At 42.9% G+C, this 26355-nt stretch overlaps 1 protein-coding gene across 1 annotated transcript in view; it reads left to right on the top strand.

The window, feature by feature from the left end:
• Window positions 1-26355, top strand: part of PLCXD3 (phosphatidylinositol specific phospholipase C X domain containing 3) — a 141673-nt gene that overhangs the window by 90530 nt on the left and 24788 nt on the right. Inside the window, exon 2 of the mRNA XM_024198988.2 lies at window positions 701-1409. Within this exon, the coding sequence (XP_024054756.1) occupies window positions 701-1409 (709 nt within the window). The remainder of the gene's footprint in view (window positions 1-700; window positions 1410-26355) is intronic.

Below are 26355 nucleotides of genomic sequence, written 5' to 3'. Positions count from 1 at the left end.
TAACTGGTTTAGGATCCTGATTGAAAGTCAGTGGGACTTAGGTGTTTTTGAAAATGGTATCTGTGCTCCTAAGTCACTTAAGGGCTATTAAGAGATTTATTTGGGCATAAGCTTTCGTGCCACGAAAGCTTATGCCCAAATAAATCTGTTAGTCTTTAAGGTGCCACCAGACTCCTTGTTGTTTTTGTAGATACAGACTAACACGGCTATCCCCTGATATTTAAGGGCTATTGAAAACTTTTGCTTTTGTAAAATTTCAAGGATATGTATTTTTGCTCATCACAAAGGTTCTGATCCAGCTAACCATTAGTCATGTGAACATACTGATTGGGCCTAATTCTCTCCTCATTTACATAGGTATTACACACTTCTGCAAGTTGACTGACTTGTGGAGTTACTCCTGACTTACACTAATAATCAGGCCCATTGACTTCAGTAGTACTAAGGGCATAAGTAAGGGGTACTAATGAAAGTAATACACATTTCATTTAGCTCCCCTAAATTCATTCACTTTCAACACATGTGAATATTGATTCCATGAAAATAATGTATGGGGTGGGATGGGGGTGGGAGGGTTGGTAGGAAAAGGCCAATTTTAGAGTATCTGTGTGCTGACCAGAAAATTAGATTATCCTGAAAGAGGAGTATTTATAACTTTGTGTATGAATGCAACATTGGTTTTTCTTTGTTATATTTGTAGGGTCTCACGACTCCTTTAGCTTCTACATCGACGAAGCCTCTCCAGTTGGACCTGAACAACCAGAAACTGTCCAGAATTTTGTCTCCGTATTTGGGACTGTGGCTAAAAAGTTGATGAGAAAGTGGTTGGCAACACAGACGATGAACTTTACTAGCCAGCTGGGTGCAGGTATACGATATTTTGATCTCAGAATTTCCACCAAACCCAGAGATCCTGACAATGAACTTTACTTTGCTCATGGTTTATTCAGTGCCAAAGTCAATGAGGGCCTTGAAGAGATCAATGCATTTCTGACTGACCACCATAAGGAAGTGGTCTTCTTGGACTTCAATCATTTCTATGGGATGCAGAAATATCATCATGAGAACCTGGTCCAAATGCTCAAAGGCACCTTTGGAAATAAAATGTGCCCTGCTATATTTGCCCAAGAAGTAAGTCTCCAGTACCTGTGGGAGAAGGATTACCAAGTGTTGGTATTTTATCACAGTCCAGTCGCTCTTGAGGTACCATTTCTTTGGCCAGGGCAGATGATGCCAGCTCCTTGGGCAAACACAACAGACCCAGAAAAACTGATTCAGTTTCTTCAGGCATCAATCATTGAGAGAAGAAAGAAGGGCTCCTTTTTTATATCTCAAGTGGTGCTGACCCCCAAAGCTAGTACTGTGGTTAAGGGTGTTACTAGTGGACTCAGAGAAACAATCACAGAAAGGTAAGTGTCTGGAAGGCACTGTGTGTTCAGATTGATTGTGTTCTATGTGTCATTAACTCTGTTTTTATCGCTCCTATTATGGAAGATTTAGCAGATGCATTTCTTTTTTCTCTGCTATGATGGGTTAGAGTCAAAGTTCAAAGGTGATCTTCAAGCATTTAAAGGAAACAACAATGAAAGATGAGTGCTTTTACCTGGAAAGAGAATTCGCACTGAAGCGTAAACAAAGTCCTGATTCTTTCTGGATACTTTTTTCCCCACATTTTGTTTCTTACCTTTTAACACTGCAAATATTTATTCAGAAAATGTGCTTTTTAGATGTGGGCAAATCTATGCAATAACTGAACCCAACCTGGGTTTAGTTATTGGCTCTCGGCACTAGTTCCAGGTACAGGAGAAAGAGATATCAATTAGTGTCTCTAACAAAGCCGGACAGTGCAAAATTTTCTTCCTTACAAACCTTCATACACCCAGTGGACAGACATAGGACGGAGCCATGCATCCTTCTTTATTTAACTTCACACATCATATCAAATGTGGGTGGACTCTTTAGAGTCTATTTCCTTCCCAAACACTCAGGCATTCATCATATATAAAGATGTAAGATTCCCTGTGGATCTAATGCATGCACAAAGTGAACAGAAGGTTGACAGGTTATTAGCTGTTACATTATAAAAATCAGTGTGCATATAAGAAATATAATTATTTAAACGTTTGTGACTGGACAAATCACAACCAATTTTCACCAAATCACCTAAAGGCACCTCTCTGTGACTATGTGCCTGCCAAATTTCAGGTGACCACCACACTACCATTATGGCATGTCTACACTGGAATCAGAAGTGTGATTGCATCATGTGTCGACATACTGGAACTAGCTATAATCTACCTAGCTCATGTACCAATAGTGATGAAGCTGTGGCAGCACAGATATCAGGAAGGGCTCACCACTTGAGTATGTACCTACCCGGGACCCTGGGTACTTACTCAGCCCATCCTGAAATCCATGCTGTTGTGGCTTCGTGGCTCTTGGTATCTAGGCTAGCTTTGATCCATAGGTGCTGCAGTCCCACTTCCAGTTGCAGTGCAGATATACCCTAAGGCACAAGAGCATTGCAAAACAAAACAGTTATAATGAGGAACAATAGTCTGGTAATGTTTTGTTCTCTTTGCAAAGATGCGATTATGTTGGAAAGGTCCAGAGGGAATACTGTCTCCTTCCATATGATGAATGGCAAAGGATGAAACCGCTTTTCCCAAATAATTGTGATGCACACCCCCAAACACTCCCTCCTAGTTGAAAGGGGCTGAACTGTTTTTATGACAGCTTTCCCAAACAAATTCAGGCTGGAAAAAACAAGGTTAAACTTCAGCCAAAATGATATGACAGCAAAAAATGATGTAAGTAATTGAAAATGACTTCAGAACAGAAATGCTTGTGCAACCTGACCCACAGATATTGCTACATGCTTCACCTATATAAAATCTATCCGCTCCTTGGGGAAGGGAATGTCTCTGAGGATACATCTATGCTGCGATAAAAAGACCTGTGGCACTGAGTCTCAGAGCCTGGGTCAGGTGACATGAGCTCACAGGGCTTGGTCTTGTAGAGCTAAAAGTCTTGCAATGGAGCCCAGGCTCTGAGCCCCTCCCCACTGGCTGGATCTCAGAGCCTGCACTTCTACATTGCAACTTTATAGCCGCACAGCCTGAGCTGCATAAGCCCAAGTCCGTTGACCCAGGCCAGCTGCGGCTGTGCAGCGGGTCTTTTATCATAGTGTAGACGTGCCTTTACTGTGCATCTAGAAAGCACCCCTATTTCTTTCCTTTGCTTTGTCAGAGGCTTTTACTGTTGAACCTTCAGTAGCACAAGTGACAAACCACCAGTCTCTCACTCATTACTGGAATGATGCTTTTTAAAATTGCAGTGCCATGGTGGGGGGGACCGCAAGAATCTGTTTTTGTTTCCTTCTGCTCAGAATGGTCTTTTTTGTAGCTGTTTGAAAGAAAATAAGGCATGAATGGAGTCCAGATTTTAATGAGTGGTTGAGATTTGTATAATCTGAATCTCTATGTTCTCAGCATCTCGTTTCTGCATGGAACTTGAACCTATCACTAATTAACATATTTGAAATGTCAAAAAGTAATACAGCAGGAATATCTGGTGATCATGGCTTTCAGAACCATAATTGAGATTTTCCCACAAGCAGCAAATGTGGATCCAAACTGGTCTGAAAGATTTATTCCCCCAATCCCTCTTGTAACAACTGCAAGAGAAACAAACGTTCAATATGTTTCAGAACTATGACATATTGCCTGCCAGGAATGATGAAATTTCATTAGTTATGCAAAAATACTACACAGCAGGATACAGCCGATGGGAGCGTATGTGAGATCTACACAGTTAATAGCACTGAACTCACTGTGATGACTGCTTTGAAAGTGAAGATCAAATATTCCAAAGCTGTAGCCCATGTGACTGTGATCCTGTTCAAAAATAGATAGATGAGCAATCCAAAGAAGCAAAACAATACTACTAAGTATAGAACTCTTCTCACCATCTTTGCATTCAGATTTTACTAGTTGATAAGCATGCAATCCGTACTGCATGTCATGCATGTATGCAACGCTCATTATCCCGATGCAGTAAGGCACATTCTAATTAACTGGGAAAACTTTACATACCACACCATAATCTGAACTATGTAGCCACTCAGAAAAGGGCAGAGTAGACAGCTACTATGTGTTTTCTATGTTATACAGTACTTGTTAATTTATATAGTAAAAACAGAACGCATGTGCATGCACGCACACAGACATTCTTTGCTGGATACTAATAGAAGCTGTAATATGCCTGATTGGTAGTTAAGCACTGAAGCATCTCCTTGTTGATGCTGGAGCATTTTGGCATTGCCAACAGTAACACAACATCCAGCACACTTGTATCACCGTCATGTAGCACCCACAAAAGAGCTTGCAGCTGCGCATAATTATTCACACCACCACTGTGCTTGTGCTTGCTCTGGACAAGGCTAAGCATGGTATTTATCCACCACCATATGACTCTGTACTATTGCAGTGCCAGTGCAGAGAGCAAACACTGGCCTAGCAGCAACAACGGTGCAATTTGTCATCCCAGTGTAATCCCACGGTGCTCCTGCCCACGCTTCAGTGACTGCTTTGTTAGCTCAGACCGTTCTGCCATCTGTCAAGCCACTTACCTACTGGCTGCTTGTAGGCCCAAGAGCCATTGACTACTCAGCTAGTCTTAGAAGTGCACATCCCCCATTCAGGACAGGTCTGGAACAACCTGAGACAGACATGTCTGGTATCTGCTTGGCTCTGTCCCTCCTCAACAGTTGTCCACTTCTCTCTCTCCATCCCCACCTCAATCTTCCAAAGCAGTAAAGACAGGTTGGAAAATAAAACTTTATTATTTAAGGCAGGTAAAACTTTGTAAACTTTGTTTGTTTGGTCCTATGAGGATTTATCTGCAAAGCACTAACATCAAAGGATAGCAGACCGCTAACCTAGGGTGCATGCACACACGTACTTATTTACTGGGCTTAAATGCTGCCTCACAGCATCTTCCACACTCCTGAGATCTGGAAAACAAAGGGGTCATGAGTTAAAGGATACGCAGCACACGATCCCTTTCCCCCTATCCCCTAGTAGATCCATTTAGCTCCCCGCTACACCAGGCACCACTCATCCCACCAAGAACCAGTCCATCCTCTGAGCCCCACTGCATGATGTGAAGGATTGGGGCAGGGGTTGCCAACTGGGCACCATGGAGGAGCTGGCAGGGATATCATCCCTGCCATTGCACACCCAGACCACTTTAATCTCTGTCTCCCACAGGGAAACACAAGAGAAAAGAGAGCAGTCATTTAACTGCAAAACAAAGAGTATTAAAACAAGAATAGGAAAAAATATTGAGCTTAAAAAAATTGGAATAAGTGAATGACAATAATTAAATCCAGCTCCTAGTTTCCTGGTGCATCACCCCCACCCAAGAGTAGCAGTGCTCCTACAATTGCCCTCAAGCATCTAGGTCTGGAGTCAGTTCAGTAATGGTCTACTCAGAAGGTGAGTCTGGTGCCCTTTTGCCTTGGCATCTGCACTGTGAACAGAAGATACAGTGTATACCATCTCCTGCGTGCACCTGCTCCACGGCGTGTGCTGAGAATAGTGGGATAGGTGCAGCAAATCATAGAGACTTTCCGTGCTTGCAGCGAGTGTAGGGTGCCACCCATCTCATTTTTACCTAGACAGTCCAGTTTTTGGCTTCTGTGTCCAGGTGCCATTTAGAGTTCCCAGGTGCCCAGTTTTCGGGGACCTGGTAACCCTAAATGGCACCCAACCAAAAGCCCGGTTACCGTGGTGTGGCGGGAGGTGCCGAGTCATTAACCAGTGCCAGCCCCTGCTCGGCCAGGGACACCTCCTGTCTGCAGGCAGGCTCCTTGAGATGATCCAGCGAGTGACGGGGGGAGAGGAGTAAGTGATGGGGGCAGGGCCTTGGGGGAATAGGCGGAGCAGAGGGTGGTGTCTGGGGAAGAAGAGACAGGGCAGGGGCAGGGCCTTGGGGGTCAGTGGTTTAATGAAAAGAATTGTTCACATGATTGTACGTTCTGTTTCTTGGAGCTGATAAATTGAGGACTAGCAATATGTTTTCAGGCTTAACATTCTGTTATGCACAGTTTACATGCCAAGAAATATTCTTTGATTAGCAAACAGTACACACCAAATGAATTACGTTCCCTTTGCTTATTGAATTAACTTGACAGTGAAACAGCTGCCTTTAGCACATCTGAAAGACAGTTGTGAAAGAGCCTTTTTGATACATATAAAGCTGTACTTTACATGAATCTGTTTTGTTTTCTGACTTTCAGTGAAATTGCCAATTTTATCTGAACTTGGTAAATGACATTGGAGCTGTTCTTACCCTTGCTGTCTCTGAAGTTGAAGACTGGGTGGAATAACATAGCTCCCTTAGAGAATGCAGGAATGTTGAGGTACTTTTAATGTACCTGGACTGGAGAACAGAAAACACATAAATCCACCCATCTCTGTAAAAGTAATACTTTATTTCCAAATTAATCTCTAAGGATAATGCACCCCTCAACAGACATGTAACTAAATCCTTGCCTACCACACTAAAAATGTACTATTCTGCCTTAGCAACCAAGGCAAAACAAAACAAAAACACATAAGAACCTTTGATTAAAACCAAAGCCTAAGAAAGGAGAAAAAGGATAACTGGGCCAAGAGAGGCTGCCTGCAGAGGGACCATCTCTGGCTGCTGTCACAAGCTAAGTAGGATCAGACCTAGTTGGCATGTAGGTGGGGGTCATTCAAAGAAAAATCCCATGTGCTGCAAGAAATGATGTTCACCAGTCAGGAGGTGGCATTGCCATACCTCCAAGTCATTTCTCACCCTAGCATAGCTTTTGCGAAAGGGATAGCTCAGTGGTTTGAGCATTGGCCTGCTAAACCCAGGGTTGTGAGTTCAATCCTTGGGGGGGCCACTTAGGGATCTGGGGCAAAATCAGTACTTGGTCCTGCTAGTGAAGGCAGGGGGCTGGACTTGATGACCTTTCAAGGTCCCTTCCAGTTCTAGGAGATAGGATATCTCCATTAATTTATTTCTTTGCTGCTGGAGGTGCAGGTTTTTGGTGTTTGTAACCCAAACCTTGAAGCAGGAAAAAAAAAAGTTACCATTTTTGACCTGATTTACTGATTACATTGGTGTCCTACATATCAACCTGCCTGCTTGGGACCTTAGGCTTATACAAATGCACTACCTCTCTACGCTCATTTTTGTTGACCAAGATTGGTGGTCCTTAGCCATTTTTATGAAGCCAAAGCATTAGTTCAATTCCCTGGCATATGAATATATTTTCTAAAACGACGCAAAGAGCCAAATCCTTAATATTCCTTTCTCCCTGTGACTGTTCTGACTATTTAGACTGTAAATTCTTCCAGGCAGGGACTGGCTCTTAGAGAGAGAGAGAGAGAGAGAGTGCTTGTGTGGACACTACTGGAACATAAACACAAATAGTGGCAGTTGCACAGCACTTTCTGGGATATGTCCCAATGTTCATTTTATTGTAGTTCTGGGTATTTCTCTTATACTCAGAAGCTATGGTGATGAGCACAAGTGGATCAACACAGTTTTCCCTCTTCAGTGTTTTGTTGTCATATTCAATGCATCTGGAACAGTATAAATGAATGCAGCAGAATACAAGAACACAATTATTTTTTTGAAAGCCTTATAGATGGAAAGCTTTGTTAGGCATTCAAGCACATACTAATAACCAATCAGTTTTACAACCAACGGGAAATTGTTTTAGAGCTTAACAGTCAAAGGGTTAGCCCCCCCTGCCCCCCTGCACGAACACACACACACCTTTTGTGATGTGTGTGATTTACAAGCACATTAGACATAGAAACACTTGTTTTGCAACCCTTTTCTTAGATCTTATGTACTTGTACTTGTATAGGTTCTTATGTGATCCCATCACAGTAATATCTGAGCACTTGTTATCCCTGGGTATAGGGAGAGGGGTAAATATTTTTCATTATCAAAAATAACTTTTCTTTCACTCGGGTTTATCCTGTCCCTAGCATATGCATGTCTCAAAGATGAGGTCATGCATACCTCAAGACACATGGCTGAGGCAGTGAAACTGCAAATGGCCATTTTAAAGCAGTTGTGCTTTCTTTGCTCTCTCCAATATTGCTTAGATAACTCTGATAATTCTACAGCTAATAAATGCCGACAAGTGCTGACCTCAAGGATAAGTGCATTTATCTGTATACCAGTCTGGGCTCGCCTAGCTGTTTTGTACATCCTGTGAAAGAGACAAGTCATTGCCTGCTTAGTCCTACCCGTTTTCAATTATGAGTTACAAGATGAACACTAAGATTAACAGAAAAAACCTTTTCAGATTTAGTCTCAAGATGGATTTCATTTATGGTTGATAATGGCATCCTCCAGTATGAAAGAAATCCAACACTAGCTTAGGCAAACCTTTAAATTAATGACAAAAAAATGTTAATGCAGAGTTCAGGTTGCTTGATGGTAGATCGTCCCCTTGCAGAACATTTAGTGGAGCAAAACTCAAACTTCTGTAAACCAGGAAATGCACAGTTCACGTTGCCCATGCAACCTTAACTCTGCCCTCTTTCAGCAATGCCCCATTAACCCACATACCAACCCCAGCATTGAAAAATGGTATGAAGTCTTCACCTCCTTTTACAGCCCATTCACTCTCACCCACAAGATTCCATCTAACACTCTTAAAGGACAAAGTGGCCCATGACACCTGCCCACTACCTTCTTTCAGCAGTGCCTCAATATGCACAGAGCAGGTACTTACACTGGCCATTGGCACTATAACATTCAGGAGTTCCAGATCCCAGCATACACTCACGCACCTATCCAACTCCCCAGAAAGAATACAACACATGTACACTTTACGAACAACTTCAAAGCCTTTTACAACTCCCTTACACTTGCTCCCAGGATACCATCTTAACCTACACTTTCACTTAACCACCATTAAAGCATTAGAATCCTCTCTTATTCCACCTCAGTGAGTGCTGACACTGTCTTTTGTAATAGAAGGCCCTGCTACCCGCACAACCCTGCACAATTCTGCATAGAAATGATGCATAGTGCATCCTGAAGGCACACATGCACCTCATGTCTTTCCTCGCACACATGAGAGGGTGGAAAATAGAGATCTCCTCATAATCACACACCTCAAAGTAATTCACAGATCTCACCAACACACCTCAACCAAGCAGAGCTAACTGCCACCTCCACCATTCAATACAGCTGCACCTGACACTGACCACACTCATTTTATTAGAGTGCATGCAGATAATAAATGCTTAGACAGCTCTCATATCCCAGTTAGCTACTGTCCATACCCTTTGTAATAAGCCCATGTGCCATACTAATTGTGTAATATACATAGTTCTGCACTGAAATGACGCATATTGGATCGTGAAGGTACACATGCAGTTCTTCCCTTTGCTCACACACGAGAGGGTAGAAAACAGAGATCTCCTCATATCAGAATCACAGCTCTGTCCCACACCTCAAAGTAATCCACACATGTCCTCATATCACAAATACACTTTTACCAATCAGACCCCACTATTGCTTCCACTACATAGTGTAGGTACACCTAACATCCTAACTGCACCTAGAGCATATGTAAATAATTCCCATTGGCTACTGCCAGCTCCAGAAGAAAGGTCACGTGGGTAAGTAATCCCAAATTTGGGTAATTAACCCTACCCTCCACTCTCCTGAGGCACATCAAATTTCAAAAGAATCAGTCTAAATATGTTGATTTTAGAGAACTTAGGTCAACCTTTAAACAGAAGTTTTGACACAACTTTAACTAAGATGGCGCTGCTGCATCACTGTAATAACAGAGACAGTCCCTGCCCCAAGGAGCTCACAATCAAGTGAAATGGTTGATGGGTGCAGGATTTGTGCCTGGGTTGGGGCGCATTGGCAGATCTGTGGGGTGAATAGATGTTGGGGCATGTTGGCAGAGTAGTTGGGGTGCATTGGCAGACCTGTGGGTTGCAGAGAGGTTGAGGTACAATGGCAGAGCTGAGGGTGCAGGAAGGTTGGGGTGTACTGGCAGAGCAGGGAAGGTGCTCCCTCACCTGAGTTCCCAACCTTTTTCTTCTCCGCTATCATAGAATCGTAGGACAGGAAGGGACCTCAAGAGGTCATCTAGTCCAGTCCCCTGCACTAATGGTAGGACTAAGTATTATCTAGACCATCCGTGACAGGTGTTTGTCTAACCTACTCTTAAAATTCTCCAATGATGGAGATTCCACAACCTCCCTAGGCAATGTATGCCAGTGCTTAACCACGCTGACAGTTAGGAAGTTTTTCCTAAGGACAACCTCAACCTCCCTTGCTGCAATTTAAGCCCACTGCTTCTTGTCCTATCCTCAGAGGTTAAGGAGAACAATTTACCTCCCTCCTCCTTGTAACAACTTTTATGTACTTGAAAACTGTTATCATGTCCCCTCTCAGTCTTCTCTTCTCAAGCCTAAACAAATTTTTTCACTTTTCCCTCGTAGATCATGTTTTCTAGACCTTTAATCATTTTTGTTCTCCTCTGGACTTTCACCAATTTGTCACCTCTTTCCTGAAATGTGGCGCCTAGGTGTTTGCAAAAGATTGCATAATTATTTGCTCCATTATCTTTCTGGGTACTGAAGTTAAGCTGACTGGTCTGTAATTTCCAGGGTTGTCCTTATTTCCCTTTTTATTGATTGGCACTATATTTGTCCAGTCTTCTGGAATCTGTCCCATCTTCCATGACTACTCAAAGATAGTCACTAATGGTTCAGATATCTCCTCAATCAGCTCCTTGCATATTCTAGGATGCATTTCATCAGGCGCTGGTGACTTGAAGACCTCTAACTTGTCTAAATAAGTTTTAACTTGTTCTTTCCCTATTTTAGCCTCTGATCCTACCTCATTTTCACTGGCATTCACTATGTTAGACGTCCAATCGCTACTAATCTTTTTGGTTAAAACCGAAACAAAAAAGTCATTTAGCACTAGTGCTACTTCCACATTTTCTGTTGTTGTTCCTCCCCCTTATTGAGTAATGAACCTACCCTGTCCTTGGTCTTCCTCTTGCTTTTAATGTATTTGTAGAATGTTTTCTTGTTACCCTTTGTCTCTAGCTAGTTTAATATCTTTTTTTGCCTTGGCCTTTCTAATTGTATCCCTATCATCCAATTTCATTTATCCCCCTCCTTATAAACCTCCTCCCCTCACTGCAGCCTCAAACTCTTCTCCCTGTATTCCCCCACTCCTCTACCCCCTAATACGCCTCCCCTCCTCAGAAGCCTTCACGTGTCTATTTTCCGCCAAAGACTTTGATTACATTTCTCCCCAGAATTGTAGCAACCTCCAGCTGCTCAGTCCAGAACTCCTTTTATCTAAGATGGGGACTTGTTGTTACCGTATACTTAGTTATATTAACTGCAGAGCAAGTTCACAGCCATCAGTTTCAGTGAGGTCTGTGATTATGATTCATCCGGTCATGATACCTCTCATTTAACCGTACAAGGCAGTAGAAGAAAACTGGTTTTGTTGCACCTGTAACTCGGGAACCCCAAATTTGGGTTACTAATCTCCTGCATGCCCCCTTAAGGCACACCAAATTTCAAAGCAATCCGATTAACTATTTGCATTTTAGAGCACTTACAAGAGTTGAGCTTTAAAGCATATTAAATGGCGAGAATGGAAACCATCCTGCCGTTTTTCTGTATTGGTGAATGTGCACTATAAAAAATGTACATTTTCTTCAATGCCATTCTCAGTTTGGGTCCCCTCAAAGACTTTAGGGGGCCATGCACCACCTTGGGTAAAACTCAGAGTGAGGCAATTTTGACCCGCATCACATCAAGTTTGATCTCTAGCGCCTCAGAAAACAACAACAAAAACAACCCCTCACAACCCTAGAAACTCTTAGAAAAATGGCTATTTTTTCAGGGCTTATATCTCCACAATCCTCCACAATACCCCAAATTTGGCTCACTAACCCTACCCTGTACCCTGCTGAGGCACACCAAATTTCAAGTAATCCGATTAAGCATATTGATTTTAAACTTTAAAATATTGGCCTTTAAAAAGAAGTTGTGATGCCACACCACTGTAATAATAAGGGATCATATGACTTTGAGGACCCACAATGCTACTTTGGTACAGGCCCACAAGAAGTGACACAGATGCTACAGGGCCATGTAATTAACTAGATACATAAGTGTCATTACCATTTTCTGACCAGTGGGCTTGTTTACCTCTAGACTTACTAGCACCCAGTCGAAAAAAATTCAGTGGATTGGATTCTCTGGTTTCCTACATGCCCTCTATGCTGCTTGAGTGGTATGAAATGGATGGAAACTGGCCAGAATTGGCAAACAGAGAATTCCTTTGGTACCATAAAGCTGGTGGAGCTATTTTCTTCCCCTCCCTCCACAGTGTTATCCGCTCTTGTCTTCCCTGTTCATCCCTCAATCACAAGTTTGCTTCTTTTGCATCACCAACCAAATCAGCCATTCCTTCCTTTCTTTTTGACTCTTACAACCCCATTACCCATGCTCTCTCCTTCCCAATGGAATGGGAGACTAACAGCAGCCACCAAGACCCGGTGCTTTCTGGAGATTGAGAAAGGCATGCTGGTGGGAGTCTCTTCCCCTTTTCAGTCCACAAAACATAGCTATTTATCCACAGATTCTTGCCTCCTCTACAGTGGAACTAAGGGAGGTTCTCTCTCTCTTCCATGCCAAAGGAGCAGGAGCCAAGATTTCTTCCTTCACTGCCCATGGAGGAACTAGGGTTGTTTATAGCCTCTCCCCAGGTCAACATTGTGGAAACGAGGACCTTATGCACAGTTCATACAGAAGGACTGGAGTTTCTTCTCACCCTCTTTGACTGTGCCAAGGGAAGGTGGCTTGTTTGAGTGTTGCTTTCCTCTTTTCTTTCTCCAGGGAACAGAGCAGGCTGTAGATTCAGCCTAGTAAATAAGCCACTGGATGGTAGGATGCAGCCAACATCTGAGGTGGGGGGAGAGAGAGAGAGACACCCTCTTTTTCACACAAACCCTTGAGCTTCACCACTCCTGGCTAAGCATATGCCATGATAATGCATGCTGAACAGAGCCCAAAGGAGAATGGGGGCGGGGGGAGAGAGAAAGAGAAATGCTGATATACAAGGGGTGCTGGGGCACTGCTATGTGGCAATATGCTAGGCTACGAAAAACGGTTGGTACATCTTACTGATCAGTATTGTCTCACTTGAAGCACTGAAGCCATCTCTGAAGTTGGGAGGAGAATGGAGCTAAATAGCTGCTAGACTGTCTGATCAGAAGACTGCTAAAGATGAGGAGGATTATATGAACTACGCTCTGAGGCCTCTAGTTATATGCTTCAAGCTGGCTTAAGTCTTCTCTGACGTTTGGGGCCATATCCAAACCTGAAACCAGTTTTGCTCGTGAAAGGCTCCCACATCCTTTCTAACAACCTATGAACATATCCTGAGTAAGCTGTTAATTACGCAGAATACACCTGGAGTTAGGCAAATACATGATGTTCACAGGAAGTGACACAGGGACATTGGCAGACCACTGTTATCTAATAGAAGAAAGGCAAGCCAGTATTTGGTGCAATACATAGGGTCACCATATTTCCCTATGCTGAATACGGGACACCTGGTAAAATGACTCTTATTCAAGCGAGTTCAATGGCAATCAATCAGAACTATGCAGTACAAACTTTCAAATTAACATCAAGTTGACTGAGCCTGTTTAAAAATAATCCAACTACACAGTATTTTTTTTTATTTACCTTTTTATCTTTAAGGCTTTAGGGTTCACATGGGGAGGGGTCTCTCACACACACAGGCACGTTTCGGTACACCTCTCATATGGCGGGGGGAAGGGAATGTGAGAACTGACCCAACCCTCCCTGCCTGATGTTCTTCGCCCTCCATGCCTGGCTGGATCCCCGGGACGGACCCCGCTCTCCTGGTACCATGTCTTCCTGTGGCAACACGTGGGTGGGGGCATGCACGGTCACTTGCCCCCCACCCCAGATTTCTGCCAGGGTTCACACCACAATCTGATCAGCAGCAGCCTTTCGGCACTGTGTGAGAGGGAAGGGATGGGAGCTACTTCCAGCTGTGGGGGGGAGGGGAGAGGGAAAGGTAGGGGAAGACAGCGAGAGGGGGAGCACCTAAAGGGGCAGCGGAGGCGACACATAACCAGCCACCATCCAGTGCCTGCCTGCACTTGCCAACTGCTGCAGCATGTAGCCAGTGCCAGCCGGAAACAGGACTGGGTCCTGCTTGCCGAGAGCCAGCACACAGCAGGGCCTGCGCTGATGGACCATCAGTGGGAGCAGCTGGCCCCACGCGGTGCAGCTTTGCCCCGACACCAGCCTTGCACACCCACCCCCATAGTCGGCCACTGGACCCCCCCCCACTCACCACTGGTTGGCGGTCGGTCGGTGAGCAGGGATCTAGCCAGCAGCAGGACCCACCAGTACTGATGGCAGAGAGACTGAAAATACGGGACAATTTGCCCATTTTTAAGAAAAAGTTGGGACACCTGCAGGAAAGCTTAAATACAGGACTATCCCTTTAAAAATGGGACGTCTGGTCACCCTGGCAATAAATGAACTGGTAAATAGCACAGGCAACCATGCAGATGAGTCATGCAGGAGAGCTTGATGTTGCATCATTATACATGAATCTTGCACACACAACAGCCAGCAGAATGCCGTCATTTGTGCAATATTTTCTTCCATTAGGTCAGAGACAATAATACTTCCCTCACCGGGGTATTGTGAGGCTGAATTCATTAAGTATCATTCTTTATGTGAACATAAAGCTTACGTGATTTCTTCCCGCTTAGATCTCAGAAATAGCTAACCTGATTTTATTGAATTTTTCCCAACAAATTTACTCCTAGGCAAAAGCTTTGTTATTCCGTTATCTGCTAGGAATGAATTTTATGGCCAAGATATAAACTGCATTAAGAGTTTATAATGGAAATGCTTCCACAATTATAATGATATATTTCACATATGATACTATATTACACTGTGGCTGTAACAGATGTACAAGCGATTACCGTGAAATGACTTTTAGTGTTTATATCAGATGTTAAGACAAATAATATATATTAAGACACTTCCTGATCATTCAGTGAGATTTGACCTTTGGCAGGATTTTAATATTGTAGCTGTTGATATAAGAGTTTTAGTAACCAAGCAACTGTCATCTAGAATATATCATATCATATAATATGGCAATAAGAAATGAAGCAGACTGATTGGTCAGAAGCAGTTGCAAGCCATGGTGATATGCAAGCACCATCCCACCAAAAAAAATTTGTTTATAGAGCCACATCACAAGGAGTGTTATACTCTGGGAAGCTTAAGATTACTGATATTGTAATACACGCGGTAAGGCATTAAGCTCTGATGCCATTTGTGTTTCAGACGTAGTTCTAAATAGTACAATAGCTCTGCTATTTAGCATTCATGCATATGTTGAGATATGGTTGTCCAGTAGATCAGGCACTGGACTAGCATTTAGGAGCTGTGGATTTCAAGCTGTGTAACTGATTGCTGTGTGACCTCGGGCAAGTCACTTCACGTCTTAGTGCCTGTTTCCCACCAGCTCTACGCTGCAATTGAGAGGTGTGATTGCAACATGTGTAGACATACTAGAGCTAGCTAAAGCTAGCTTGAGTAACAATGCAAGGGTATCTGCAAAAGCTAGCTCTGCCCACCCATGTACACCTGATACTATATACCACCCTAAGTGCATATTCAAGCAGTCACTGCCTATGCTGCCCCAGCTTCACTGCTGCTGTTACTTGAGCTAGCTTTGATCTAGACAGGATGTTAACCTGTCAGTTAAGTTTAGTCTCTGGAAAGTGTAATATGATTTTGTTTTATATGTAACTTTGTTTCCAGTATTCTTACTCACTGTCATTTGAATCTCTATTCTTTGATAATAGACTTATCCTTATTTTCACTATAAATATATCTAAGTGCTGTGGTGTTAAGCAAAGTGATGGTCCTTAGCTGAATCTTGCAAGCTGGTATATGCTGTAATATAATTCTATGAGTGTTAGTGGACAAGGGGTTGGACGCTGCAGGGAATGCTCTGAGGACTGGGGGTTGGTGTGAGCCTATTGCTACCTACACAGAGTGAACGAGGTCTGGAAAGCACGATATGTGCTGCCAAAGGCTGGTAGTTTCAGGGAGCTGATTCACAGCAGGCACAGACATGACTGCTTCATGCGAAGGGCAGGTGGAGGTGAGGTGCTTCACGCCCGGAGTATCCCTGGGGAGCATCACAGACATGCAGGCATAATAAATATATCATATGAGCCATTTGCAGCCTGCATGTTTGACACCCATGGTCTAGAGGTTAAAGAAAACTGAAATCAGTTGGTGGCAATGGATGATTATGGGCCATCACTGAAGAATTTGAAACATGGTAACCTTAAAGCTTCTATCTTATCTCCCATTTTCAATGTATACACTAAGCTTCTTGGTGAGGTCATTTCTAACCACAGATGAGAATGTATTAATAGGCTAATGATACTTAATTGTATATCTCTTGCTCCATGACCTTTCTCTACACTGGCAAAGTGTTTGAATGATACTGATCTCTGGCTGCATTGGATCTGAAAGACATTACGTCCAGCTGTTGAGAGGGATCTGTCAGGACAAGGAGATTCTCTTTATTGTGTCCCCACAGACGGAGGGAACACTGCTGGAAGTAGCAAGGCAATTGATGTACCTTTTGCATTATTTTTTCTTTGCTATTTCTAATGAGAGCTACATGTTGCGGTGACGTGAATCTGTATTTTCCAGCGCAGGCATCACTTTTCCTTATCCTGGAATGACCTTGAAAAGCAGCACATGCCCTCCTGATCACCAAGCTCAGTATTGTAATTCCCTCTTAATAAAGCTGTCAGCGGGGCTTCTCAGCTGCTTGCAGCTAGTGTAGAACGCAGAGTGCCTGTTCACAGGACTGAGCAGCTGTAATCATATTATGTCCACCCCACTTTTCTTCCATTGATTTACCTATAAAGTAAAAGTTTGATTTTTTTTTTTTTAAGGTGGCCTGGCTGGCTTTTCAAGTCCTGAATGGCTCAGGCACTGGCTATGGCTGAGACCTCCTCCCTGAGCTTTGTGTTGATGGGTATCTATGCTGTGACCGCACTTGCCATCTCTGCCAGCACACTTTGAGAGAACAGGTGATGACACCTTTGCTGTCGCAGCTCCCAGCCATCCAACTCTGTTTTGTTCTAATCAGATTTCAGTTGTAATTTTGGTTGTCTCCTCTGTAATATCATGTTCTCGCTCAACCCCAGTCCCGCTTTATTGTTTGGGAGTATAATGTATTTTTAATAGGCAACAGGTTTAAAACAAACAAAAGGAAGTACTCCTACACACAACACACAATCAGCCTGTGTAATAGGTTGCCATGGGATGTTGTGAAGGCCAGAAGTATAAGTGGGTTCAAAAATAAAATAAATAAGTTCATGGAGGATAGGTCCATTGATGGCTATTAGACAAGATCATCAAGGACGCAACCCTATGCTGTGGGTGTCCCTAAACCTCCAGCTTCCAAAAGCTGGGACTGGATGACTGTGATGGGTTCACCAGGGTGCAACCTGGAACTGGGGTACCGCTAATCCCTCTCTCCGACCAATCTGGGCTCTCTCCCACACTGTGATATTGTGACACGCTACAGACCCCTCCAGGTCCTGCACTCACACAGCCATTCGCAGGCAGGGACACATCTAGCTGAGTTACATGAACGCTTTCGCCAGCCACTCATGAACCAACAATAGAGAGGCTCCAGCCAATTTTCCCCAGCCTAGCATCTCAGAGCTGTACCATCCTGCCCCGGTCAGAAGTCTAACCAGTGTAAGTTTATTACCCAGTCTGCCCCTCCCTCAATGTGGAGAGGACACGCACCAGCCCCTGTTCCTGAGCAGATTTCCCTTTGCACTTCAAACAACACACTGTTTTAGATAAAACAGATTTGTTAACCACAGAAAGATAGATTTTAAGGGATTATAAGTAATAGTGTACAGATCAAAGTTGGTTACCTAAGAAATAAAACAAATTTGCAATCTGAGTTCTATTAACTAGACTGGATTTGAATTAAGCAGTGTCTCACCCTAATAGTACAAGCAGCTTACAGATCCTCCATACACAGGTTGGAACTCCTTTCCGGCCTGGGACAACCCTCCCCCATTCAAAGTCATTTCCCTCCGGACGTGCTTCCAGGTGTTGAGTTGTGGAGGGAGTGAGGCCAAGTGATGATGTCACTTTGCTCTTTTATAGCTTCTTTCAGCTTGCTGGAAAGATCCTTTGCTGTGATGTGAGTCAAGCAGCCTCTCTTGTATACGTGCTATCTCTGAGAGGTTTCCATTGTATAGTTCAATTCAGAAAAACAAACTTTGAAATGTTGGCATTTCAAAACTGAAATTCTGGTTTCCAACTATCTCTATTTAATACCAAAGTGACTGTCTAGTTGAAACAGGGAAAATATGACCATCTTCAGCAACTAAACCTGATTATTAACAAAAATACTTCATCTTGTGAACACATAATAAACAGCAGAGAAATAACAAATAAGGTCTGAGGGTGAGAGACTTTAATATAAGTTTCACACAGAAGCACATTTTCCAGACTCTTTAAACCAGGAAAAATAAGTCAAAACTTAATACTAATTCTTGTAATTTTTTTATTCCAGTTCAACTCGTCTTTGTTGTTGAAAGTAATTCAACCCAAATGCCCTGTTAAAATTTACAATTATTTGAAATCAGGGAAGTCAACATGATTGTAGATGTAATTTAGATGCAATAATTTTAGAGACATGCAACATGAAAGAGCCTGGTGGAGATTACTTGGCTTTATAAGAGATCTAAAAATTGCTTGTCAATCATACTATACTGTCTTCAATTCAGATGTCATCTAGACATTTCATTATTGCTGACTGTAAGGATGAATGAAAAGTTAGGAGTAATGGCTCTTAACATTTGATTTTAAAGTCTGCTGTTAATTAATCTTTTAACAGGACAGATAAGAAGGTCAACAAAGATATCCTGGGTGACACACGCTGATCTCATATCTGTCAATGAGATCCTGTGACTTCAGGTGGTTGCAGTGAATAATATGTGGTACTATTGTGTGAATATCCCTGTTCTGAAAGGATTATTATTTTGGGAGAAGTAGGGGTTTTTTATTATTATATTATTATTGATATTGGGAGAAGTATTTATTTTTTTCTCCTAGTCTGATTCTCCAAGGCTCATTTTTCACCCATAATGGGGTGTAAAATTACATGTAAACATTTATTAAACGAAATCATAGAGGCCACCATTTCATTAAGCTCTCCTCTCTGAGTAATCTATCTATTCTTATCCAAGCTTTTCAGATGATTATCTCTGTTGGACTGAATGAACCCTAGCTCCTTGAAGGTAAGAGTGGGCATTTAGACATTCGGGAAGGGTGTGAGGAGTAGTCACAGGGCAGCCAGAGCTCCCCAGAGTCTGAATTGGCCACAATTCCTCCTGGGGGCTTCCATGCAGAGAACCCTGGGAGCCCAGATATTATGGTGACAGGCACAGTATAAAAGCCTGGCTAGAAAGAGTGGTATAGCAGCTACCCTACCTTTGAGAATGCTGCCCTGTGCTTTCTCTTCCACCCAGCTAGTTCTGCTGCTGCCGGTAAACAAGTGAGCAAGGCAGCGAACTAGCCCTATTCTTCCTTGTCTCCTTTCAGGCAGTTTGCAGGAGCGTGCAGAGAGAACAGAGCCTTGCTGTCCAGCCACAGTGCAGCCAGCCCTTTTTACGGGGCAAAAGAGGGGAGAGGCATACCTGCACAGCATCCAATCAGTCTGCCTTTCATATTAATATATATGAAAATAACCCAAGACTCAAGTCTGGAAATAAATGAGCTGGGAAAAGACCAGTAAACCTTTAATCTGAGACAAAAGAGACTCTGCACTGAGGGTAGAAGGGCAAACTGAGGCAATTGCTTATGATTTGCAAAACCAAGAAGGGAAAGAAGCAGTTTCAGAATCCTTGAGACATTAATGCACCATTGACAGAACATACTTCACTCCCAACCCCACAGGGGAAAAGGCAAAAGGAAGATGAACCAAATCTAAATGTCAGCAGTGGAGGTTTTGGAACAAATTGATAAGTTATACAGTAATAAGTCATCAGGACCAGATGGTATTCACCCAGGAGTTCTGAAAGCACTCAGATATGAAATTGCAGAACTACTAACTTTGGTATGTAATCTATCACTTCAATCAGCCTCTGTACCAGATGACTGGAGGATAGCTAATTAATGTCAATCTTTTAAAAAGGCTCCAGAGGTGATCCTGGCAATTACAGGCCAGTAAGCCTAACTTCAGTACCTGGCAAATTGGTTGAAACTATAGTAAAGAACAAAATTATCAGACGCATAGATAAACACAATATGTTGGGGAAGAGTCAACGCAGCTTTTGTGAGGGGAAATCATGCCTCACCAATCTATTAGAATTCCTGAGGGAGTCAACAAGCATGTGGATAAGGGTAATCCAGTGGATTTAGTTTCAGAAAGACTTTGACAAGGTCCCTCTGTAACAGGATCCCCGGGGTGCAGACTGGGATTGTGGGACCTCTGTGCCCCCTTAACTCTCCAGCCTGGGCTGTCTCACACAATGATTTTCTAGTGACAAGAAACAAACCCCTCCAAGCTCTTCTATCACTCAGCACAACCGCATGTGAAGCCCCACACCCAGCTAGATTGCATGAATGCTCTGAGAGCCACTCATGAATCACACACAGAAAGGCACCCGCCAAATCCCCCCAGTTTCCAGCCTTGTATCTCAGGAATATACCATCTTGCACTGCTCAAGACGAGCAGTGCAAGTTTATTTATTGGTTCACCACTTTGTCAATGGAAAGTGGATATACACCAGCCTTTGTAAACCTGAGCAGATTTACCAAATACTTCAGGCAAACTCACTGGTAAAGATGAGCAGTAAAACAAGTTTATTGACTACAAAAGATCGATTTTAAGTGATTGTAAGTGATAGGTAAAAAGTCAGAGTGGTTACCAAAAGAAAAGAAAATATAAGCACGCAGTCTAAACTCTTAACCCTATTAGACTGGGCAACAACTAGATTAAGCAGTTTTTCTCACCCCACTGGATATTGCAGTTCATAGTACACAGGTTTCACCCTTGAAACCTGGACCAGTCCCCTCTGTTGGAGTCTTCAGTCTTCTGAGTGCCCTTGTTTCTTGCATTGTAAGTGGGGGAAGGAGAAAGGCCAAGCACTGGGCCCCTGTGTTCTGTTTTATACCCTGAATCCATGTGCTTGGAGAACACAAGTCCAGGCATGTCTGGTGGGCATTGCTGAGTTACAAGGTGAAGCAATACCTTGGTGTGTCTCCTGTGAGTGAGTCATTGAATTGTAACTCCTCTGCTGGACAATGGCTGGTGATGTCTGTTCAGCACTCACCTGGGCATTGGTTACCTCTTCCCTTTTCATTGTCTTTGGAGAGCTAGTATCTGGGCACTTCCCAAACCCACAGCATATTTTAGTGAAAACCATACAACACAATTCTTATAATTTGATATACATATTTAGAAAGGACAGTGTCTTTCAGCAGATCATAACCTTTCCCCTGATACCTCACAAGGCATGCTTTATATGCAATATCACAATTATATATCAATAAGGAATATGGGGGATACAGGGCACTCCCCCGAGGTATAGAATGTCACACCCTCACCAAACACTTTTAAGCAAACTAAGCAGTCATGGGATAAGAGGCAAGCTTCTCTCATGGATCAGTAACTGGCTAAAAGATAGGGGACAAAGGATAGGAATAAATGGTCAGTTTTCACAGTAGAAAGAGGCAAATAGGATGCCCCCAAGGATCTGTACTGGGACCAGTGTGTTTAACATATTCATAAATGATCTGGAAAAGGGGGTGAACAGTGAGGTGGCAAAATTTGCAGACAATTCAAAATTACTTAAGATAGTTAAGTCCAAAACTGACTGCAACAAGTTACAAAGGGATTTCACAAAGTGGGTGACTGGGTAACAAAATGGTTGATGAAATTCAATGTTGATAAATTCAAAATAATGCACATTGGAAAAAATAATCCCAACTATGCATACAAAATGATGAGTTCTAAATTAGCTGTTACCACTCAAGAAAGAGATATTGGAGTCATCACGGATAATTCTTTGAAAACATCTGCTAAATGTGCAGCAGCAGTCAAAAAAGGGCTAGCAGACTGTTAGGAACCATTAGGAAAGGGATAGATAATAAAACAGAAAATATCATAATGTCATTATATAAATCCATGGTACGCCCAAATCTTGAATACTGCATGCAGTTCTGGCTGACCCATCTGAAAAAAGATACATTAGAATTGGAAAAGGTGCAAAGAAGGGCAACAAAAATGATTAAGGGATGAAACAGCTTCTGTATGAGGAGAGATTAAAAACTCTGAGACTGTTCATTTTAGAAAAGAGACTATTAAGGGGGATATCGTAGTGGTCTATAAAATCATGAATGGTGTGGAGAAAGTGATTAGGGAAATGTTATTTACCCTTTCACCTACCACAAGAAGTAGGGGTCACCAAATTAAATTAATAGACAGCAGGTTTAAAACAAACAAAGTACTCCTACACACAACACACAGTCAACTTGTGGAACTTGTTGCTGGGGGATGTTGTGAAGGTCAAAAGTATAACTGGATTCAAAAAAGAATTAGTTACGTTCATGGAGGACAGTTCCATCAATGGCTAAGAGGCAAGATCGTCAATAATGCAACCGCATGCTGCGGGTGTCCCTAAACCTCCAACTTCCAGAAGGTGGGACTGGATGACAGGGGATGGATCACTTGAATTGCCCGATTTATTCTCTCTGAAGCATCTGGTACTGGCTACTGTCAGAGACAGAATACTGGGCTAAATGGACATATTCATGGCCCAGAATGGCCATGAATATGTACTTATTTGTTTTTTAAAATGAAAGAATGTGGCCAGATTAATGTGGCCAAGAGGGCTACAGAATGATTTGACCAAGGCGATGTCCACACTGCATGGGAGCGAGCCTCCCAGCCCAGGCAAACAGACACAAGTTATCTCTGCTCCAGCTAGTGCACTAAAAATAGCAGTGCAGATGTTGTGGGATGGATGGTAGCTCAGAGTAGCCATTAGAGAACAGATCCAGGAGGTCAGGTGGGCTTGTAGTTGGGCAGCTAGGCTGTGGTGCTACCTGTGCCACAAAGTCCACACTTACTTTTAGTGCACTAGCTAGGACAGAGCTAGTGCATGTCTGTCTACTTCGGCTGGGAGGCCCGCTCCCAGCTGCAGTGTTGATGTACCCCAAGAGGTCTTTCCAGGAAACACCTTATCAAGGAATACAAAAGGGGAACTAGGGTTTTGTTGTCTGAGTACAGGACTTCTGATCTCTATCCCTAATTCCTATACTGACTCTCTCTCGGCCTTGAGCAAGTCACTTTGGTTCTGATCCACACGCGGCACTCCCAATGCCTTAGTCGGGAGTTAAGCATGCAGAATATCTGCAAGGTTAGGCCCTTAACCTCTGTGTTTCTGTTTCCCATCTGTAAAACAGGTGGGCATACTTCTCAGGTATTTTGTGAGGATTAATTTCTTAATGATTGTAAAATGCTTCGAGAATGGGAAGTGTTAAGCAATATCAATATTTGAGGAAGGAGAACCTTTTGCTTTATAAATAGTTGCAGTTAAGAAGGAGAGGAAGAGGGAGATGTTGGGAGCAAAGGAAGATTGCCATTTCTCCCATTTCAGGTTGATTTGTCTGTAGGAATACAGGCATTTCAAAAGCATAATCAGACATTCTTTAACAGAAAAACAAACAAACAAACAACAACAACAAAACCAATGTTTATATATGTCCCATTAGAATTTCTAGGGGCAACCACAGACATTCCTTAATGTTCCCTACTTGCCCATGTATTTCTATAAATGTGCTCTCTCATTCTCAGAACTGAGCATAATTTGTAGAATTATACAGCGTTTAGTCTTTAAATTATGTAAGATATTTTTTAATCACCTTACATACCATCTCATTTTTGCTTATATTGTTAGCAACTGAGTCATGTGCCCAGTATGTTTGCAGGATTAGAGGATCAATCCAAAGCGAGATCATGGGTGCTATCTGGGGAGCAAGTTAAACCAAGAACTTGTGCAGAGGACATAAGCATTTCATAATGCAGCTGAACAGAAGACTTGTGTTAGCCACTAACATGAAATTATGAGACAAAGCAAGATCTGGAATTAACATTAACATTTTTCCATCAAATTTGATTCTGCATCAGCTAGTAAAAGAATTCTTGCTATTATTACAATTTGACACACACGCCGTTGATCTTTCCAGTACTAGGAGACTTTTTCCCTGTAAGTCCTGACTAGCTGGACTATTCTGGGAGGTAGGCAGCTTAGTGAGTCCAGGGTTCCCCACTTGGATACAGAATCAAGCGTTTTCTTCTGTGACAGATGTGAGGCTGTTCTGTCATAATTTATGAATATGACCTAGTTATCACAATATTTATGGTATGAATGTGTTGGTTTAATGTAATGGGCTAAAAGAAAAAAGTAGGAAGAATAGAGAATTGCTTAACATAAGCCATCTCCCCTGGTTATAATTAATGGAGATATCCCATCTCCCAGAACTGGAAGAGACCTTGAAAGGTCATTGAGTCCAGCCCCCTGCCTTCACTAGCAGGACCAAGTACTGATTTTGCCCCAGATCCCCAAGTGGCCCCCTCAAGGATTGAACTCACAACCCTGGATTTAGCAGGCCAATGCTCAAACCACTGAGCTATCCCTGGTAAACACTTCAGGTGATTGAGACAGTGCTCAGGCGATTAGCTATGAAGATTCTACCTCCAGGAGGGCTTAAATTCTCATAGAGTATTTCCTGGAGCCCCCCATGCCCTCCACCTCAACTTGCTATGAAAACTCCAGGGGGGGTGAAAATATTTACTGGAGCTCTGCTCCAGACAGCTCCAGCTGAATTTAAGCCCTGACCTCCAGGATCTAGTGAAATTACAAAACGGTTTGGCCACACAAAGTCAATGCTGGGAGCCATCAGATTAAATGAACTACAATCAGTTAAAATGTTTCCATCTATCAAGAGCTGAGATAGTTGTTCATGGGGAGCTGTTCAGGGTGGTAGGGCTTTAGGGAAGGTAGACATGCACATGGACAGTTTGTTGTTTTAAAATTCTTTTCTCTAAATGCTTTGTTCCTACAGCTAAGATTAAACAATACTTTGGGGGATACGAAGGTTGTCTGGTCTCTGTATTCATTACTGGTCACAAGCTTCCAAAGGAAAGAACTGCAGATATCCAAACCCAGTCAGATCTGCTGTGTAAGCATATTTGATCCATAGAGTACTGTAGGCCAGCACCTGGTCTAAGAGTGGGCAAATTGTGGGACTCAACCAGAGGAGGGGACACTGGAGGAGACCCTGAGTGACACCAGGAAGGGGACAGAGGTGCTAGCCCCACAACCATGACTTTCACTGTGAGTAGTTTTCTATTTAGAGATATGGCTCAGATTAGCCACCTCAGTGATGTCAAATTCTTGTCGGGAGTGCTTGAGAGCTTTGGGCTGTGACCTGCAAATACACCCTGGCTTAGTAAAATGCGGTGGAGACACACTGGGCTCACTATTGGTGCTGAATGGCCGTTCCTCTCTAATTGTTCAGGTTGTACATAAGGCCTAAAGGGAGACTGGAGATGCTATGGGTGACAGTATAATGATGGTCCTCATCTCTCTACATGTGTCTCATCAGACCTTGACCTTGCACTCAGCTAGTTTCTCCAGTGTCTAGCTGAGATGTAGGGGCTTGGATCAGAAGGAAGTGGAAGATATTCAATCCATGTAAGAAAGAGCTGGTATTGGTGAAATGGAGGAAAACAGCAAATGGAAATGGCAGAGGTGGATATCTAGCCCCTCAGCTGAGGGGTTATGCCCACTTTTTGTTACTCAAGTGTGTAACATGAGTGGCTTTTACATTCTCTTCTACTTCTGGATGTCCAGATAGCAGCAGTTATCAAGGGCAGTTTTTTCCATCTACCTTTTTCTTTTGGCTGATGATTCTTGCCATAGTTTTCCAGACTAACTTCACCTCCAAGTTGCAGAGGGGTAGCCGTGTTAGTCTGAATCTGTAAAAAAGCAACAGAGGGTCCTGTGGCACCTTTAAGACTAACAGAAGTATTGGGAGCATAAGCTTTCGTGGGTAAGAACCTCACTTCTTCAGATGCATCTGAAGAAGTGAGGTTCTTACCCACGAA

The sequence above is a fragment of the Terrapene carolina genome, unplaced genomic scaffold (genome assembly GCF_002925995.2).
Source record: "Terrapene carolina triunguis isolate 2854851 unplaced genomic scaffold, T_m_triunguis-2.0 Scaffold69, whole genome shotgun sequence".
Taxonomy (NCBI): domain Eukaryota; kingdom Metazoa; phylum Chordata; order Testudines; family Emydidae; genus Terrapene; species Terrapene triunguis.
Note: the sequence above shows the minus strand (reverse complement) of the source record. Positions and strands in the feature narration are given on the sequence as shown.